Source organism: Ornithorhynchus anatinus, chromosome 11 (genome assembly GCF_004115215.2).
Source record: "Ornithorhynchus anatinus isolate Pmale09 chromosome 11, mOrnAna1.pri.v4, whole genome shotgun sequence".
Classification (NCBI taxonomy): Eukaryota; Metazoa; Chordata; class Mammalia; order Monotremata; family Ornithorhynchidae; genus Ornithorhynchus; species Ornithorhynchus anatinus.
The window spans coordinates 16,305,155-16,325,444 of record NC_041738.1 but is presented as its reverse complement, the minus strand read 5'-3'; the positions used below and the strand labels follow the sequence as shown (position 1 = coordinate 16,325,444).

Here is a 20,290-nt window from a genome sequence, read left to right as displayed (position 1 = left end):
CTTTGCTAAAATGTCCCCCAGATGCTCATTATGGGGCCCTGGCACTCATTCTGCCAGCAGCACTTAGCAGAGGCCTGGCTAATGCCAGCCGACCATGTGGGCCCTCCCTCTGACAGGCGTGTGTGCATGTGCACCCTCACACACACACAAACACACATATGCTCCATTAAATTCATTTCCAACTTGGTTGCCAACAACGCCACCTGGGAGCTACGCTTCATGGGGCCAAAAATATTTGCATGCGCTGGTCCTAACATTTTGTGCTCGACCTCAGCCTGAGCTCTGTCCCGCCCCTCCCCACCCCCATCCCCGCCACGCGCACTTCCCGCTATGGCAGCCCAGCAGTGTGGAGGGGAAAGGAGAGGAGAGAAGGCACAGTTTATAGCCTCTTTTGCCTGCGGGAGGGCCCCTGCCCACCCAGCTCCCCCTCCCTCCCTCTCACCCAGCGATGGCCAGTGGCAGGAAGGGGAGAGGCTCAGAGTGGTCATAAAGGTCTGGATCTCCAATGCCATGGACAACCCTCCCCGTCCAGCCTCTGCCCTTGGACCCCTCCCACAGATGCCCACAGACAGAGGGGATACCAGGCCTTTGACCCTGGCAGCCAGCGTGGGGCAGGAGCCCAGGCATTGTGGGTGGGCACCCTTCCCGCCCCAGCTTCTGCGCTCTCTGCCCCAACGCCAAGGGGCCCGGTAACAGGTCACCGCCCCAGGCCCTCAGCCCCCAGTGTCAGAGTTGAGCCCTTCCCCCGGGCTGGCAGGGTTGGTGGAGGGAGGGAGGGGCGACGGCGACCGGGAGATCGCTCACCCATGAAATATCCAGGTGCTGCACTCGTCGGCCTTGGTGATGTAATTCTCGGGCAGGAGGCCGGCACAGCCAGTGGCCAAGGAGGTGCCGAAGACCCAGCCCTCGCTGGTGCTGGCCTGCTCCACCGGAGACATGAAGATGAAGTCCCCGGGCACCAGCTCCAGCTCGTCGTCATTCTGCGGGGCGTAGGGGTAGGTCACCTGCAGCGTCTGCCGAAGGGGCGGGAGCGCACAGGTGAGACCTCGGTCGGCCTGAGTGGGCATCGAGCTCCCACCAGGTGCCGGGAGCTGGCCTAATAATCATTATTCTTGTTGTGGTATTTGATAAGGGCTTACAATGTGTCAAGTAGCTGGGGTAGAGACAATCCGACCGACCCGACCGACCAGGCATGGTTCCCATCCCACCTGGGGCTCATAGTCACAAAGAGGGTTGGAGATCAGGTATTTAATCCCCAGTGTACAGATGAGTAAACAGAGGCACAAGCAGGTCTGCCGGGCACACAGGAGGCAAGAAGCAGAGTCCAGACTAGAATGCAGCTCTCCTGACTCCTAGTCCGGGGCTCTTTCTACCAGGCCTCACAAGACAATCAGATCAGACATAGTCCCTGCCCCACACAGGACTCAGAGGTAGGGAGAGTCGGATTCCTTATCCTCATTTTGCATATCAAGGAACTGAGGCTGGGAGAAGTAAACAAGGTCACAGGCAAGCCAGTGGAAGAACTGGGACCAGAAGGCAGGCCTCCTCATTCTAAGGCCTGTGCTCCTTTGGCTAAGCCACACTGCCCATGCCCTCTCCCAGGGACCCTCAACCCCTGAGGGTGTCAGGCAGGGCCCGGTATGTTTAAACTGCATCAGTTTCTCACTCCAAGCTACAAGGCTCTCCATCACCTTGCCCCCTCCTACCTCTCCTCCCTTCTCTCTTTCTACTGCCCACCCCGTAGGCTCCGCTCCTCTGCCGGCCACCTCCTCACCGTCCCCCGTTCTCACCTACCCCGCCGTCGACCCCTGGGCCATGTCTTCCCGCTGTCCTGGAATGCCCTCCCTCCTCATCTCCGCCAAACTAATTCTCTTCCCCTCTTCAAAGCCTTACTGAGAGCTCACCTCCTCCAAGAGGCCTTCCCAGACTGAGCCTCCCCTTTTCCCTCTGCTCCCTCTGCTGCCTCTCTACCCCCCTTTCACCTCCCTTCAGCTAAGCCCCCTTTTCCTCCCTTTCCCTCTGCTCCTCCCCCCTACCTTTCCCTCCCCTCAGCACTGTGCTCATTTGTATATATTTTTATTACCCTATTTATTTTGTTAATGAGATGTACATCCCCTTGATTCTATTTATTGCTATCATTTTAATGAGATGTACATCCCCTTGATTTCATTTATTGCTATTGTTTTTGTCTGTCTCCCCCAACTAGACTGTAAGCCTGTCAATGGGCAGGGACTGTCTCTGTTGCCGATTTGTACATTCCAAGCTCTTAGTACAGTGCTCTGCACATAGTAAGCGCTCAATAAATACTATTGAATGAATGAATCAACTAGAAAGAGTCGGGTCCTCAGCAGACCGCTGGATATTGAATTTTTAAATGGGACCCAGAAGAACAGGGGCTTCAAGCAGGTTGGCAACTGGATCTGGGAAAAACCTGGATCCCCCAGGACAGCGTGGACAGGCCCCGGGGTTGGGGGACCTGGAGAATCAAGTGTCTGTTCTCATAGGCCCCCGTCCTTCCATCATCGAGGGCATTTTGAGGCCTGGAGCCACAGACCCTCTGGTCTCAGCCTAAAGCCCACTCCTGCAGGTCCTCTGTCCGCACCTCCCCTTCCTTCTCTCTCCCTGCCCTGCCCCACCTCTACTCCTTGCTTTCTTTTTCCCTGCTCCACCTACCCCCTGCCTTCTCTTTCCTTGCCCAACCCCAACCCCATCTTTGACCCCTTGGCTCTTTTCCTCCTTGCCCTGCTGGCCTCCCCCAACAGGCACACACACACAGATAGCCTCCTGTCCACCTGGATTTTCCCAACATCCCCCGGAAACTGGGTTAATCCATCTTTAGGAACATTCCTCTCCCAGGAACAGGGCAGAGGGAGGGACGAGGCCACAGGGAAACATGCCCAGACTCCTGCTGCCCTGTCACACAACTTAGCCATCCTGCCCTACCCATGACTAGTCACTGGATTTGAACACTGGAAGGAACCTCAAGAGATCATGTGGTCCAGGCCCTTTCCTCCAGGTAGAAAAGCTGACCAGGAAGCATCACAGTGCAGTGGGTAGAGCTCGGACCTGGGAGTCAGAAGGGCATAGTTCTAATCCCGGCTCTGCCGCTTGTCTGCTGGGTGACCTTGCACGACTCACTTCACTTCTCAAGGCCTCAGTTACCTCCTCCATAAAATGGGGATTGAGATTGTGAGCCCTGTACTGGACAGGGATTGTGTCCGACTTGATTTGCTTGTACCCACCCCAGCGCTTAGTACAGTGCCTGGCACATAGTAAGAACTTAACAAATACCATCATTATTAGTATCGGATCTTTTTCCACCCAAAGAGCTCTTCCTTGGGTCTCACCTAACTCCCTCTTGCTGCATTTTAAGCCTTTCTCCCTTGTAGTTGGTCACTGGGAAACCCAAAAAACAAAGGATGATCTCACTCACTCTCTTCTATGACAGGGACAGGGATTAGCATTTCTACTCTGCAGAAGGGGAAACTGAGGCCAAGCCAGGATGAGAATGCCCCTGGAGAGTGTCTTCAGGATGCCCCGCCATCCCCCCGACTGTAAGCTCGTTGTGGGCAGGAAATGTGTCTACCAACTCTGTTACACTGTTGTAGGGTACTCTCCCAAGTGCTCAGTACAGTGTTCTGCACACACGGTAAGCATTTAATAAATACAGTTGATTAATGATTAGGAGATGCTGGGCCCCATTCAGAGGGAGCCTGGGGCCCCTCCTCCCCTAGAGCTCTCCAGAGGTGCCAGAGATCCTCAAATGGATGATGTGGCGGGGCTAGTTGCAATACTTTCCCAAGATGGGGAGATGGACCAGATGACCCATCTAGCCCAAGGAGTCTAGTAAGTGACCTCCAGATTTAGAGTATCCGATAAGGAGAGTGCCTCAGTTTCGACTCCCTTGCCACCAACCTCTAGCTAACGCCCTCTCTTCTGCTTGGATCTTCCCCCCGCTTCAGATCTGGCAGACCGCCACCCTCCACATCTTCAAGGCAGGGTTCTTCTGAAATCGCATCTCCTCCTGGAGACTTTTCCAAATTCAGCTCTCATCTCCTCACTTGATTCCTCATCCCCTGCCCCACCACCTCCATCATTTCAGCCCTTCCATGCCATCTAAACCCTTGGGTTCTCACACCAACCCCCATTGCACTCAAGTACACCTATTTGATCCCACTACCTGTAATTACAGTGTTCTGCACATAGTAAGCATTCAATGAATCCTATTGAATGAATGAATTAATTATCTTTAGTGTTTATCTTCCCTGCTATGCTGTAAAGTCCTTGAGGGCGGAGATCGTGCCAATTAATTCTAGTGCATGCTCCCCAGCACTTAGTACAGTGCTCAGTAAATGTTCAATAAATACCATTGATTGATGGATTGATCCACTCTCTGTGGAGTCCAGATTCATTCATTCATTCATTCATTCATTCATTCAATCATATTTATTGAGCGCTTATTGTGTGCAGAGCACTGTACTAACTATTTGGTAAAATACGATACAACAATAAACAGTGACATTCCCTGCCCACAACGAGCTGGAATGGGTCACCCAAACCAGGTGATCGGTAGAAGCAGTAATAAGAATTGTGGTATTCATTAACTATGTGCCAAATACTGTGCTACTCGCGGGGGTAGATCCAAGATAATCAAGGTGGACGAAATCCTTGTGCCACGTGGGGCTCTCAAGGGAGGGAGCCTAAGGGGAAGGGAGAAAGGAATTTAATTCCCATTTTACAGAAGAGGAAACTGGGGCACAGAGAAGTGAAGTGACTTGCCCAAGATCACACAGCAGGCAAGTGGTGGTGGTGGGATTACCACCCAGCTCTTCTGACTCCCAAGCAGCTGAGAGACTGCTCTGAGTCTTCCTCCCTCCAACATGCTGGGAGACTATGGACAGGACTTGTCCTCAGGGCTTCTACCTCCCTGTCTGCCCAATGGGGAATAGAATACAAACCTGCCCCCCATTTTCAGGGCTCTTTAAAGGTGAAGACACTAGATAAAGTGTTACGGAGAGGAGGAGAAGGGGTGGGAGAGGAGGGGGAGTACAAGGGAGGAGAAGGGGAAGTAAATGAGCTTTTACAAACAGCTAAAAGGGGCCAAGTTATTTTTAAAAGATCATTCATGTAGGAGTTTGCTGTCTCTCTCTCCTTCCCTCCCTTCCTCCCTTCTCACTTCCTTTCTCCTACACATTCTCTCTCGCTCTCTCTTTCTCTCTCTCTCTCAGCCAAGCCGAAATGTGGGTCAGGCCAGGAAGTGACAGTCCCCGGCAGGATCGGAGACCTTCCTGGAAAATTCCATCAGCCGCTTCTCCTCCCATCTCTTCCAAAGACACCTCTTTGCACAGCTCTGCCTTTGTACTAGACACCTGTAAGCCAGGTAGTTGCCAGGCTGAGCCCCTGGAGGTGGTGGGGGACTGGGCTGGCCCTCTGAGACCCAACCTGTCTTGTGCACTGGCCCTGCCCAGAGCCTGGTCCAAACTGCTCCTCATTGTAGGGAGCACAGCTAATCATGCACCATAAGAGTGCATGGCAGTGGACTAGATGACCTCTGGACAGGACTCTCTTCTGGCCCCTTTCCCCAAGTCCAAATGACCCTGGGCTGGAGGAAAAGGTACTAGGAAGGAGAAGGGGGAGGGAAGAGGGGTCCAAGGAGGAGATGGGGAGGAAGGATGGGGAAAAAAGGGTGGGGAGCTGATAAAGAGAGGAGCAGACCTAAGACTGTGAGCCCCATGTGGGAGAGGGATTGCGACCCACCTGATCATCCTGTAGCTCCCCCAGCACTTAGGATATTGCTTGGCACATAGTATGTGCTTAATCACTACCACAATTATTATTGTTGTTATTATGAGGATCCACTTGAGAGCTCTGTGGCAGGAGAGGGCAGGCAAGGAGGGAGGAAGGGAGGATGGAGCTGTGGTTTCTAGACAATTCCTAGCTGTCAGTCGCTCAATCGTATTTACTGAGTGCTTACCGGGTACAGAGCACCGTGCTAAGTGCTTCGGAGAGTATAATATAACAGTAAAACAGAAACATTCAGTAAAACATCCTCCCCCTCTTCCTTCCCCTCCCCTCAGCACTGTGCTTGTCCACTCAATTGTATATATTTTTATCACCCTATTTATTTTGTTAATGAGATGTACATCACCTTGATTCTATTTATTGCTATTGTTTTTGTCTGTCTCCCCCGATTAGACTGTAAGTAGGCAGGGACTGTCGCTATCTGTTGCCCATCTGTACATTCCAAGCGCTTAGTACAGTGCTCTGCACATAGTAAGCACTCAATAAATACTATTGAATGAATGAACATTCCCTGCCCACAGCAAGCTTACAGTCTAGTAACTTCCAACATCCCTCCGTGTTCTGCGCTAGGATTTACCCACCCTGAAAAGTGCGGCCCCACGGCATCACCTGGTTCTGACAGGGGCCCCCATTGATGCCTGATGATGCCCAGTGATCTTACATCCCTTTGAAAAGTGTGAAAGTCAGTCCTTTTTTTATGATACTGGTTAGCACTGGGGTAGATACAAGCTAATCAGGTTGGACACAGTCCTTTTGCTTCAGAGTGTTTGTAAAACTCATTCTCAACAATTGACAAATCCGTGCCTCCAGAAATTCTGGAGCCCCGGGCAAGGTGGCATCGGACTGGGGTGGGGGGGTGAGAGAGATGACTCTGCCCAGGCCCCTGGCCATGGGTCATGGCTTGCTAATCCTTCCTTACCCACACCTACTCAGCTGCCCTTTGGACTGTGCCTAATCAGCAGCCAAATTCAATGTGCTTTCATCTGGTTCTTAGTGGGGATTCTCAGTAGAACCGGTGTCTTCTTTCCCAATGCTTAGCACAGTGTTTTGCCCACAGTGAGTGCTTAGTAAGTATTATCTCTATTACTACTCCCCACCCTCCACCTACCCATATATGCCAGTGAAGAAAGAACGGCTCCCTTCAGCCCGCCCAGGTCCCCTTGTTCCATGGGCTCGGATTGCTAGAGTTCCAGAGCCGAAGGGACCCAGAGAGGTCATCTGATCCAGCCCCCTGTTTCCAGGCAGTCAAACCGCTAAAAATTCAAGATCAGGCCTAATGGAAAGAGCACGGGCCTGGGAGTCAGAGGGCCTGGGTTCTAATCCCGGCTCTGTCACTTACCTGCTGTATGATCTTGGGAAAGACATTAAACTTCTCTACCTCAGTTCCCTCCTCTGCAGAATGGGGATTTAGTACCTGTGCTCCCTCCTACTTCAAATGAGAGCCCCGAATGGGATCTGATTATCTACTTCAGTGCTTAGTACACTCCTTGGCATGTAGGAAGCGCTTAACAAATACCACAATTATTAGGTCAGGTGCTCGCCCATTGAACTCTTGGGAAGATTAAGGCGGCCCAGTCTGTTGGACAAGTTGCCTGTAAGCTCACTGTGGGCAGGGAATGTGTCTGTTTATTGTTATACTGTACCCTCCCAAGCACTTAATACAGTGCTCTACACACAGTAAGCACTCAATAAATACAAATGAATGAACTGAATGAGTCTCATTCTCAGCTCTGGCTGTGACTCAGTATGAGGCCTTGAATCAATCTCTTATTTTTTCTGGGCCTCAGTTTTCTTCCCCCATGAAATGGGGGGAGTAGCCCTCCTCCCACCCATTCCCTCACAACCCCAGAGGGAGAAAGACTTGTGCGCAGCCCAAACTGGGTCTGAGCAGTTCCAATCCCTCTGAATCCACTCAGTGAGGGGACAGTAGACTGTGGGGCCCCAAGGAAAAGTCACCTCATGGTTAGCAAACCGGATGTCCCGGGAGAAGATGGCGGCCACCCAGTCACAACCCAGTTTGACATCGATGCTCTGGGCGAGTTTCTCCAGAGTGGGCAGGTGGCTGGCTTGGAAGTGGTAGGCAAGGGTCACATGCAGCTGCTTCTTGTGGGGCTCCACGTGCACCTCTGTAAGGAGTAAGAGAAGGTCAGGAGTCAGCCAACCCATCCCGGTGGGCTCCCGTGGAAGCTGGGGGCAGGGGACAGAACCAGATGGAAATTCTGACCTCCCAAATAACTAACCATCTTCCTAAACTTGAACTGCAGGGGATATGAGAGATGAAGACCGGGGATATTGCTGGTGGGTCCTGCCTGGGAGTCAAGCTACAGAGGGAAAAGAAGACCGAGAGAGGGGAAGAAACTTGCCCAAGCTCACAAAGCAAGTGGTGTGGTCTGGTGTGGTCAGTGAGGAGGAGAGGGGAATTAAAGCGTCAGGGCCTGGATCGAATTACCAAGCCCTTGGGCCTTTCAGGACAGATATTGCCTGAAAGTTTTAAAAACCTAACAGTCACACCATCCTCCCCCTCCCTTCTCCAACCCAGATGTTATCTCCACGGGCCACTTTTTCCATCTCTCTCAACCCGAAGGAAGTCGAAGGGCTCTGACTCTGAATGCTTCCAGCTGTGCTTCCTCTAAGTCAGCTCTGACAGGACTGACACGTTCTGGGAAGAGCCGGGCTGACCAAAAGCCACTGTTGTTTGCTTTTGGCATTAAGGTCACTCTGGAGCCAGAAACCACCCGTCTGGAAGCCGCTGGGGATCTTGTATTTCCGTGTGGGAGGGCTGGACCATTTCACTGCAGTGTGTGTGGGGGGACCGGGGGGCGGCTAGCTTTTTGAACCACTACTGAGGGGTGCTACAGTGGCAACAAAGCCCCAGGTTCTTGGGGGACATAGCCAATCCCAGACTTTGCTAGGTTCTGGGGTCCACACAAGAAACTCACCCATCACAGGTCTCTGACTGGACTGCATGCTTTGAAATGCAGTCAATCAACCCAACTCTCACAGAGGCTCTTGTCATGGGAAGGGAATTAGAGCTGGGGAAATACTGAAGGATTTTCAGGGTGTTTTTTTGTGGTATTTGTTAAGCACTTACTATGTGTCAAGCACTGTTCTAAGAACTGGTGAAGATACAAGTTCATCAGGTTGGACATAGTTCCTGTCCCACATGGGGCTCCTAGTCTAAGCAGGAGAGAACAGGCATTGAATCCAACTCGGCTGTATTACACTCTTCCAAGCACTTAGTACAGTGCTCTGCGCAGAGTGCACAATAGATATCGCTGACAGATTGACCCATTTTACAGAAGAGGAAACTGAGGCCCTGAGAAATTACATGACTTGCCCAAAGACAGACAGAAGGTAAGTGGTGGAGCCAGGATTAGAACCCCTGACTCCCTGGCCTGTGCTCTTCCCACTAGGCCCCGCTTCCTTCTGAGACCTTCATTTAACCTCAGCAGGGAATGTGAGTCAACTCTGATAACTGACCCCATATGATGGAGGAAAAAGCCTTTTCTCAGTCTCCACCAAAGTTGGAGAGAAAGAAAAATAAAACACTTCTCCTTCCAGACAGGAGATTTCTCTGAGACATCAGTGCCCCCTCCCTTCCTATCCCCACCTCCGCCAAACATCAGCCTCCAAAGTCAGCAACGATTCAGAGCAGACATTGGCCCTTTGTGAAGCCAGAAGGAGCTTAAGTAGGACTGTTGTTCTCCTCTGCAAGGCTGCAGGCCTCCGCCGGGACTTGGGTTGGTTTTCTAGCTCACTTCCCAAATGACCCAGGCCCTGACTAATAAATTGCTCCCTTCTTGGCACCTCAACAGCAGTGGGTTCGGAGAGATTTTAGCATGGAGCCTCAATGCGGAAAACAAATTCTATGAAGCAAGGAGAAGGAAACTGGAGGATATAAAGCAGGGAACTGGAGAATGTTGAGGGAAATCTAAAACCCCCTTGGGGTCTCTGACAGGTTGCTATACCAAGCCTGTTCCACCCAGGGTTATCCATCTCTGCTAAAGACAGAAATCAGCAGGCTCACCTGCAGCCAGTGAGATTAAGTTAGATAACAGAAAGAACTTCCTAAAGGGAAAATTTATTAGCCTGGAAATGGGTGTCTGAGGGTGACCTCTCTGATGGTCTTTAAAAACAGGAGAGGTTCTTCGATTCCACTCACACCTCATTAAAGAATGCGAGGCAGAGATAACTTCAAAACTCCCTTCTGCGGAGAGTTTTATATAGTTCCAATGGCCAATGGGGTCAAAGTACAGGTACAGTTTTTCTTAGCTGATTGTTACTGTTTTTGATTTTTGGTGGGTTTTTCAATGGTATTCGTTAAGTGCTTACTATGTTTTAAACGCTGTTCTAAGTGCTGGGAGAGATATAAGTTAATTAGGTCGGACACAGTCCCTGTCCCATATGGGGCTCGCTACTTTCTCGCGGGCAAGATAGTTTTGCCATCTCGGATTCTGAGGTGTATTTTTGCTTCCAATCAGCTACTCGTTCGTCCAAAGAGGCCTGGCTGTGCCTGGTGCACAAATGCTCAGGGGAGACAGCGCGCGGCAGCCCTCCACCCCCACAGCAAGCACCCGCACCCACTAACCTCAATCCCCACCCCGTCTCATGGACCTCTGGGGCCTGCCTGCCTGCTTAATAGGGACTAGCAACTGAATCGGGATTTAGCAACTGATTGTAGCCTGGTCCAGTGACCACTGCCGTTACTCAATACTAAGTGGACTCCCTATCCTCCCTGCAGAATGCTCAGAGAGCAGCCCAACTCCAGGAGCAGACCAACAGCCAGGAGAGCACATGTGGATGTAGTCATGCGGAGGCGGGAGGGGAGGAGGAGCTTCAATCTGGGACCGGGCCCAAATCCACCCTGACTCCGGAACTTGGGAACTGGAGGCTCAACAGATGGGAGGAACAGCCCAGATGTGGAACATCTGCCAGGACCGTGGTTTCGACTTGGGCCTTAACGGGTTACAGCCGTCGACCTACAATTGCTCTTCCTTTCTCTGCTTTGCCTCCTGCTCCCTCCATGGGCGGCACCAACCATGTGATGCTAGAGCCAAAGGGGTCTTGGTAGGAGGGGATGACAGGGTCTACCAACTCTCTCCTATTGTACTCTCCCAAGTGCTTAGCACAGCGCTCTGTATATAGCAAGCACTGGATAAATATAATTGATTCGAGAATCGATTCAGATGGTGCCCTCTGGCAGGGCAGACCAGAACGCCTGGGGCTCGCATGAACTACCCAGAGGGGAGGGACACATCCGGTCCCTCTGACCTCAGCCTGGCCCTCCCAACCCAGAGGCCTTCGGTGCTGGAGAAGGTAGAGGCTTGGACCCCGCTCACCTGTTTTAGAAGCCGCCTCTGCAGCAAAGTCGGCAGCAAACTTCTTGAGGACGTCAGCGCTCTCCTCTTTGACAAAGAGGCCGATGAAGTTGGAGGAGGTGTACAGCTCCAGAGGCAGTGGAGCAGAGAACTTGCATTTCCAGCGCATGACAGTGGTTTGCAGGGCCTCCCCCAGGGCGTCCACTTTGCTGTCCTCACACTGTCAGGGCCGAGCAGATGGGAACCAGTCGGGGAAGGTCAGGGGAGGGAGGGGGACAGCAGAGGCCACTCAAGAAAGGAGACTGCCAGGGAAGCTGGATGGACCCTTCCTCCCCCCAGAGCTGGGCACCAAGGAGATTGTCTTTGTTGGCATGCAACAGGGTTAAGGAATTGCTCCCCAACATGCTGCAGATGGGAAGGATGAGGCTCAGGAAGAGTGGGGCGCTGTGAAGATGCCTCCAGAGCAGGTCTCAGAGTCTAACGTCTAAAGAAACCAGAGCCCCAAGAAGATATAGGACTGGACACCCTTCTCCCACACTCATGCAAGGACATGGCAGCTTAGCCTCCTGAGACTAGGAGTCAGGAGGCCAGAGTTCTAGCCCCAACTCTGTCCCTGACCTGCTGTATGTCCTTGTGCAAGTCACATAACCTCTTTGCGTCTCAATTTCCTCGTCTGTTAAATAGGTTAAGATTCTTGCTCTCCCTACTTCTTAGGTTGGGAGACGGACTATGTCTGATATAATTTCCTTATATCTCTCCCAGTACTTAATAAATGTCATAATAATAACTATGACTATTATTATTATTACTGTTTACTATCTCTCAGCAGCCACCTCACAAAAGGGATATAAGCAACAATAACGCTGAATGTTTTTAGTACTTATATTTCCCAGGGTTTTCAAACTCATTATCTCCCTTCCAGGTAGGGAGAGGATGCTATTACTCTCCCTGTTTTTCAGAGGAGGAAACTGAGACTCAGAGCAGTTAGGTGACTTGTTCAAAGTCACACAGCCAATCAGGTGCAGAGCGCTCTTTCCACTAGCCCAGGAAGCAAAAGACACCCCCTCTCTGCTCACAGGATATCTGGGCTAAACTCCTTTTCAGGAGCGATAACCACAGTGATCTGTCATTCCCCTCGCTTCCCCTCCCCACTTACTGCTTCTTTCCCCAACCCCACCACAGACAGGATTAGAGGAGACAGGTTTAAATTGCAGCCAGAGGGATTGAAGATGATCTAAAACAGAACTCCTTGCGAGTGATGGCTATTATAGATCAGAAATGTTCACTGACAGCAGAAGGGGAATCCCTTTTCCTAGAGAGACCTGGCCAAATGGGAGGGCTGGGGTGTACGTCCTGCTGGGAGGCAGGGGGATGGATGAGTTGACCACCTCTTGAGGATCAGCCTGAGGAGTCTGTGCGGGGCATTTTGGGGATGGACCGCAGGGGAGGGGACAGGGAGAGGGTCAGGGCCGGCTAGGGCCAACCAGAGGAAGAACTCAACTTACCATGAAGAACTGGCATAGCGTGATGTGCGGAAAGATGTTGTGTGCTTTGTTCTTCCCACAGATCTGCTTTGACTGCTGCCAGAAGTCAGATAGCTTCTGTGCTAAGGGGCCAGTGGGCCGGAGGTACAGGACGTATTCGCGGGGCAGGGGGTCATCCAGGAATGGGTCGCCAACATGAGAGAACAGCCTGTGGGGGCAGTAAGGGTGAGAGAAAAGGGGAGAGAGGCCACTTTCAAATAACTGAGGGAGACATAAGGAGACTCACACACTCCCACCTTCCACGGCTCTCAGATCCCAGACAAGAAGAGGGTCTTAGTTCCTTCGTGGGACCTGGCTCAGCAAGAGTGATCCAGAAAGAGGAAGTCAGGAACAGAGAGAGGGAGAGAGGGGAAGAAATGGGAGAGAAAAAAGGAGAGGGAGGAGAAGTGGAGGAGGAGCAGGAGGAAAGGAGATGGAGGAAAGGAGGGGAGGCACTGTTTTCTGAACTGTGGCAGTGGGGAGGTCTCCACTGGCCAGACTGCAGCCTAAGAACTAGAATTCTGGAGCCCTGAAGTCATGGAGCAGTAGAATCCCAGAGCTCTTGAGCCTGGAGCAGAGTCATTGTGGAGCCTGGATCCCGCTGTCTGAGGCTTGAGTTGTCGCCCACCCAACCTGACTTTCCCCTTAAGCCCCCTTCCCCACTGCCCAGAGCTGAAGGCCAACATCTCCCTCCTTGTGAGACCCCTCACTCTAGCTGAGGCATATCTCATCTTCCAGCCAACCATTATCATCATCATCATCATCATCATCATCATTAATGGCTTTTACTGAGTGTTTACTATGTGCGGATCATGAACTAAGCACTTGGGAGAGTACCACGGAGTTGGCAGACACATTCCCTGCTCACGAGCTTACACTCAGCAGAGAGGCCAGGGGAGCCTTTTGACTTTCCAAGAAAGGGGACATAAAATCATGTTTACTGAGTGTCAGTCAGCTCTAGGCCAAAGCCTGGACTTCGGTTCTGTTCAAGGTTGTCCTGGGGGACTCCATTTTCCCTCACATTCAAGCAGCGACGTATAGTGGGAAGTGCAAAGTCAGAGGCCCTGGGTTCTAATCCTGACTCCAGCACTTCTCTCCTATGTGACCTCAGGCAAGTTACTTAACTTCTCCATGCCTCAGTTCCCTCATCTGCAAAATGGGGATTTAACACCTGTTCGGCCTCCTACTAAGACTATAAGCCCCAGCTGGGACCTGATTACCTTGTACCTGCCCAGCACTTAGTACAGTGCTTGGCAAAGAGTAAGCACTTAACAAATACCACAATTACTATTAATCTACTGCCAAAGTCTGCCAGTTCTCCCTACACATCTCCTGGATCTGCCCCTTTCTCTCCATCCAAAGAGTTACCACTCTGGTGTTTAGACTGGAAGCTCCTGTAAACTCCTTGTAAACTTGTTGTGAGCGGGGATACGTCTGCCAACTCTGCTGTACTCTACTCTTCCACAGGCAGGGATCGTGTCTACCAACTCGGTTGTATTGTACTCTCCCAAGTACAGTACAGTAATCTGCGCACGGTAAGTACTCAATAAATACCACTGACTAATTGATGGATTGGTCCAAGTTCTGATCATATTTACTGGGCTAGACTGCTGTATCAATCTCCTGGCTGGTCTCCCAGCCTCTTCTTGCTCCCATCTCTCTGTACTTCACACTGCTGCTTGCATCATCTTCCTGAAATATTGTTCAGCCCACATCTCTCAATCATTTATATTTATTGAGCGCTTAGTGTGTGCAGGTTTCTAGACTGTGAGCCCACTGTGGGCAGGGATTATCTCTATTGCTGTATTGTACTTTCTACAGTGCTCTGCACACAGAAAGCGCTCAATAAATATGATTGAATGAATGAACGCAGGGCACTGTACTAAGTGCTTGGGAGAGTACAACACAATATAATGGACACATTCCCGGCCTACAACAAGCTTATCATCTGGAGGAGGACAGAGACATTAATATAAATAAATAAATTGCGGAAATGTACATAGGTTCTGTGGGGCTGGGGATGAGTGGTGAATAAAGGGAGCAAGTCAAGGCGATACAGGAGGGAGTGGGAAAAGAGGAAATGAGGCCTCGGGAAAGGCCTCTTGGAGGAGATGTGCCTTCAATAAGGCTTTGAAAGTGGGGAGTGTAATTGTCTGGGGACCACGAAAAGGGAGGGTGTTCCAGGCCAGATGTGGGATGTGGGCCAGAAGTCAGTGGCGAGATAGATGAGACTGAGGTACAGTACTTGAGGTTGGCATTAGATGAGCGAAGTGTACGAGCTGGAATTATAGTCAGAATGTAGTGAAGTGTGGTAGGAGAGGTGAACAGAGAACAGAGATGGGGCCGGAACCGTCCGACCCTCAGGCCAGAGGAACGGAGTGTTGACTCACGCCCCAGGGAGGGTGGCATGGTTCCTTTCCGTAATCGGGCAGCTGGGTCCGTGTGCCTCCCCTGAGCTAAAACAGACTGACTTGACAAAGGAGGATGTTTCTGAAAACACCCAAGTGAACATCGTCAGCCCGACACATAGTAGGTACACTGCCCCGATTGAACCGTCGGGCTGAAGGACCGAAAACCCACTGAAAGGTCACTGCTCACCACCTCCCCAAAACCGGAAGTCCTCTGAGGGCAAGCACCATGTCTACTAACTCTTTTGCGCTGTCCTAAGTGGGTCAGGGACTGTGCCCAGCTACCACAGCCCTTAGTTCAGTGCTTGGCGCACAGAGTGCTTATCAAGTGCCACAATTATTATTCACAATAATAAATACTGTAAGCTCACAATGGGCAGAGAATATGTCTGCCACCTCCATGGAATTATACTCTCCCAAGCACTTAATACAGAGCTCTGCACAGAGTAAGGGCTCAATAAATACCATTGATTGAGCCGTTCTGCAGGATTAAATGTCCAGCCCTGCCCACCATGGTAGTAGAACCCCCTCCACCCTCACCATCATAGCGCAGTGGGGAAAGGGTTGAGAAGAGTGTATCCCTCACCCACCCACCAATTAACGACATGCGATTTTCTCTATGTATTTCTCCATTTCATACCCACCAGTCACAGGCAGCTTGAACACTTCTTCCTCCTGTGGACGCCAGGGCTTTTTGTCTAGAAAGCGAAATTACATTTCCATTGTTAGTGTTTTGACCCTGGAACAGATTCTCCCCTGCATCAGACCCAGCCAAGTGCAACCCTCTAGGCTGGGAGCCCAATTCCTTTTCTGGACAAGGGCAGGTGGCAGGACGGGGAGGGAGGGCTGGGGGACGGCACGGACAGTGACTCCCCTGATCGCCCCGCCGAGAGCCAGGTCCCAGTGACCGGGGCAGCCAGCGGGGCCAGGGTAGCATGGACTTCACCTCTGCCCTACGATAGGCCAGGCCATTTTCTGGCACAGTTCAAATGACCGGTATATCCTCATGCACTTTCAGGTTATTTTTTACTTCTCTTATCCTTCACTTTTCTATCCATCATTGCTCTCCTTGGCCAGGAACCCTTCTCCAGAGGTTGGTGGCAGCAAATGGGAAGACCACAGCACTGGGGATGGTAGCTGGGCCTTGGAAATCTTCTTTGACTCGGGGAAAGCCCGAGGCCCTGCGTATCAGTGTATCGCTACTAAATCCACCTGCTCTTTCCCCTTCTCTGCATGAGTTCCTAGGGAGGAGCAGGCAGGACTGCAGACTGGCTGGAGCGAGTTGCGGCGGGTGAAGAACAGAAAGAGAGGAGAGAAGCAATGAGGCCTAGGGGAAAAAGCACAGGACTGGGTGCCAGGAGATCTGGGTTCTAATCCCAGCTCTCCCCTTGCAGGCTGTTTGTACCCGGGCAAATTGCTTAATTTCTCTGTGCCTCAGTTTTGCCACCAGTATAATGGAGATTAAATACAAGTTCTACCTTCCACTTAGGTAGTGAGCCCCATGTGGGACATGGACTGTTGATTGATCTGATTATCTATCCCTAGTTTCATCATAAGAGTTTAATGAATACCATTATTATTATTATTACAGTTATTATTAGGAAAGGGGTGGCCAGGATTCCTGAGCTGGGACTGAACTTTCTCAGTTCTTTTCTGAACTACCACTTCCTCACTCCCCTCCCCTCCAACAATCGCTTTTGCTCAGATCCTTGACCCTCGGGACACTCAGTCTCCTCTGTTTCCTGCACTACACAGCCCAGTCCTAGGGGTGGGAGGGGCCGCACTTTGACAGAACCTTGAATGAGGCTGAGAAAGGTCCCCTTGCTCCCCTGCACGGGGAACCACTGCAGCAAGAGGAGGCCACCCAGATAAGGAAAACCTCAGGCAATCCACTTGCTTTGGCCAGTAATTTCCAATTCCGCCATCACCAAATATTCAATCCGTACAAGTTGCCAAAGAGCATGTGGGTGGATTTAGTTTCACCTCCCTTTTCTCTTTCCCTATTCATTCTGGTGCTGCTTAAAGCGATCAGCAGAGTGTACCAGAAGGAGAAAGAATGGGCCTGGTTAATCACAAACTGGATCTCAGGGCCTGGGGAACTGAGCATTAGCCATTCCTCGTCTTTCTACAACCTAGCCCGTACGCTTCGCTCCTTTAATGCCAAGTTACTCACTGTACCTCAATCTCATCTATCTCTCCACCGACCCTTCGCCCACATCCTCCTTCTGGCTTGGAGCTCCTGCCCCTTTCATATCTTACAGATCACCACTCTTCCCCACTATCAAAGCCTTATTAAATGCACATCTCCTCCAAGAGGCCTTCCCCAACTAAGCCCTCATTTCCTCTTTTTTCACTCCCTTCTGCATCTTCTTTACACCTGGATTTGCACCCTTTATTCACTCCTAAGTCAGGCATCACTTATGCACATATCCATAATTTATTTATTTACAATACTATCTCCCCCTCTAAACTGTAAGATCCCTGTGGACAGGGAACACGTCTCCAAATATGTTACCCTGTGCTCCCCCAAGCACTCAGTACAGTGCTCTGCACACACGAAGCAATCGGTAAACACATTTGATTGATTCGCCGTGAAATTCTAGTAAACATTCAACCACCAAGTGGGGTCACTTGCCCCCTGAATTGGGATCTGAGTACCACAACTACAGAGGATGGGGAGAATTGGCTCAGAGGAGAGCCTTGCTGATGATGAATCAGCTGAGAAATTTCCATGTGTATCCTCTCAAATGCATAGTATAGTGCTCTGTACATAGTTAGCGCTCAATAAATACCATTGATTGATTCATTCATTGATAGATAACTTGCGAGGCCAGGACTCAAACTAAATGTTTCGGGGACGTCACCTCCACTCCTCAAAAATCTCCAGTGGTTGCCTATCAATCTCAGTATCAAACAAAAACTCCTCACTTTTGGCTTCAAAGGTCTCCATCACCTTGCCCCTTCTTACCAATCCTCCCTTCTCTCCTACATCCCAGCCCGCACACTCGGCTCCTCTGGTGCTAACCTTCTCTCTGTGCCTCGTTCTCGCCTGTCCCACCGTCAATCCCTGGCCCACATCCTACCTCTGGCCTAGAATTCCCTCCCTCCTCAAATCCACCAATCACACTTCCCCCCCTTCAAAGCCCTATTGAAGACTCACGTCCTCCAAGAGGACTTCACAGACTACGCCCCCATTCCTCAGCTCCTTCTCTCCGCGTCACCCCAACTCGCTCCCTTTGTTCTACGCCCCCTCCCTGCCCCACAGCTCTTGTGTATATATGTACATATCTATAATTCCATTTATTTATATTGATGCCTGTTTACTTGTTTTGATGTCTATCTTTCCCCTCTAGACTGTAAACCCAATGTGGGCAGGGATTATCTCTCTTTATTGCTGAATTATACTTTCCAAGTGCTTAGTACAGTGATCTGCACACAGTAAGCATTCAATAAATACAATTAAGTGAATGAAAGAATGAATGAGTGGGAAAAGGGAAGACTGAGCAGGGACCTTGTAATGCTCTTCCTCCTCCTGCACCTCCAGCTCTTCCTCCCCCAGAGCCTCCTGCTCCTGTTCCTCTTCTTAAACCTCCAGCTCTTATTCCTGAGCCTCCCACTCCTTCTCTTCCTCTTCCTGTGCCTCCAGAGCTTCCTCATTCCTGCCCCTCCTGCTCCTCCAGCACCACCATCTCATTTTGCTCCTATGCCTCCCGCGTCTCTTCCTCTTCCTAAGCCCCCAGCTCCTCCTCCTCCAGCTCTTCTTCCTCCTCCTCCTCCTCCTGCTCCTCCTTCTCTTCCTGAGTCTCCAGCTCCTCCTCTTCTTCCTTCTCCTGAACCTCCTGCTCTTCTTCCTGGGCCTCCAGCTCCTCCTCCTGTGCCTCCAGATCTTCCTCCTCCTGCACCTTCTGCTCCTCTTCTTCCTAAGCCTCCAGCCCCTTCTCCTTCTCCTGAACTTCCTGCTCTACTTTCTGAGCCTCCAGCTCCTTCTTGTCCTCTTCCTCCATATCCTCCTGCTTCTCCAGATCTTCCTCTTCCTGTGCCTGCAGCTCTTTTTCCTCCTGCACCTCCTGTTCTTCTTCTTCTTGGGCCTCCATCACCTCCTCCTGAGCCTCCAGCTCCTCCTCCTGTTTCTTCTGTTCCTCCTTCTCCTGCTTTTCTTGCACCTCCTGCTACTCCTGTCCTGCTGGATTGTGTCCAGCACCTTTCCATCTGTTCCACTCTCTTGCAGCATCAGGACCCTTGACAGTCCCCAACATTAAATCCCTGCCAGATCTAGGATGGGGGTGGTCTCCTTCTCCCTCGCAGCAAGATGGACTTAGGGGATGGACCAACACTTGGTAGGGGTAGACTGAATTTGAAGGGCTCCAGTGATGTTTTGTGATAAAAAAATCCAGAGTCCTATAAGTCACCTCATCTAGCCACCATGCCTGATCTGGGCCAGAAGGATCAATGGTCCCGATGGTTTAGTACTAGCCTGCCCCTCAAACCCATTCTGCCTTGCTGTCAGGAAGTTCTTCCTACTGACTAACCTGAATCCTCCCTCCTACCTCCCTCCACAATGCCAGCTGCAGCTTTGAAATCTTGGGCAGCAGAATGGGCATCCGGAGCCCCCAGGGCCCAAGTGATGCCCAGACCAAGCCCTCCTGTCACTGTGAGTGAGAGGTGAGGGGACCTGGAGAGGCTCCCAATCAGTGGAGAGCCCATCAGTAAAATAAAACACAACAACCTCGCTCCATTTCCTCTGAGGAATTGACTGTGATGGGGGAAGATGTATAAAGGCGCTTCAGGATGAGTAGGCAGCATGAGGGGAGATACTGAGCCTGGGGGCTCGGCAGTGCTTGCTGGCTGACCCATGGGCCAGGAGTTTGGCATCAAGGCTAGCAGTGACACCAGAGTCTTTTGGGTCTGCTCCCAGCCCCACTCAAAGTTGGGATGGCTCTTAGCATCCGTTTGCTGCCAAAGCGGTGGTGCAGAGGACGCTAGGAGGGCCTCCTAGAACCCACAGCTGCCCCACTGCTCTCACCTCCCTCGATGGAAGCGGCGGAATTCTCTGAGTCATAAAGAATCTTATTAAGCAGCTCTCCTGTGGGTGAAGAATAAGAATGATGGTTCTAGTTACGCACTTACTATGTACCAAGGACTACACAAAATGCAAGGAGAGGTACAAGATTATCAGGAAGTGTGAAGTGGCTTGGAATAGCTTCCCAGCACCCAGGTTTTCTGGGTGCTGAGGCCAAGC

The 20,290-nt window shown here is 51.2% G+C and overlaps 1 protein-coding gene across 1 annotated transcript in view; it reads right to left on the bottom strand.

The window, feature by feature from the left end:
• Window positions 1-20,290, bottom strand: part of UBASH3B (ubiquitin associated and SH3 domain containing B) — a 138,008-nt gene that overhangs the window by 28,360 nt on the left and 89,358 nt on the right. The window contains exons 2-6 of the mRNA XM_029075793.2: window positions 15,696-15,749; window positions 12,626-12,812; window positions 11,142-11,340; window positions 7,759-7,928; window positions 805-1,013 (exon numbers count right to left, since the gene is read on the bottom strand). Coding sequence (XP_028931626.1) covers window positions 805-1,013; window positions 7,759-7,928; window positions 11,142-11,340; window positions 12,626-12,812; window positions 15,696-15,749 — 819 coding nt within the window. The remainder of the gene's footprint in view (window positions 1-804; window positions 1,014-7,758; window positions 7,929-11,141; window positions 11,341-12,625; window positions 12,813-15,695; window positions 15,750-20,290) is intronic.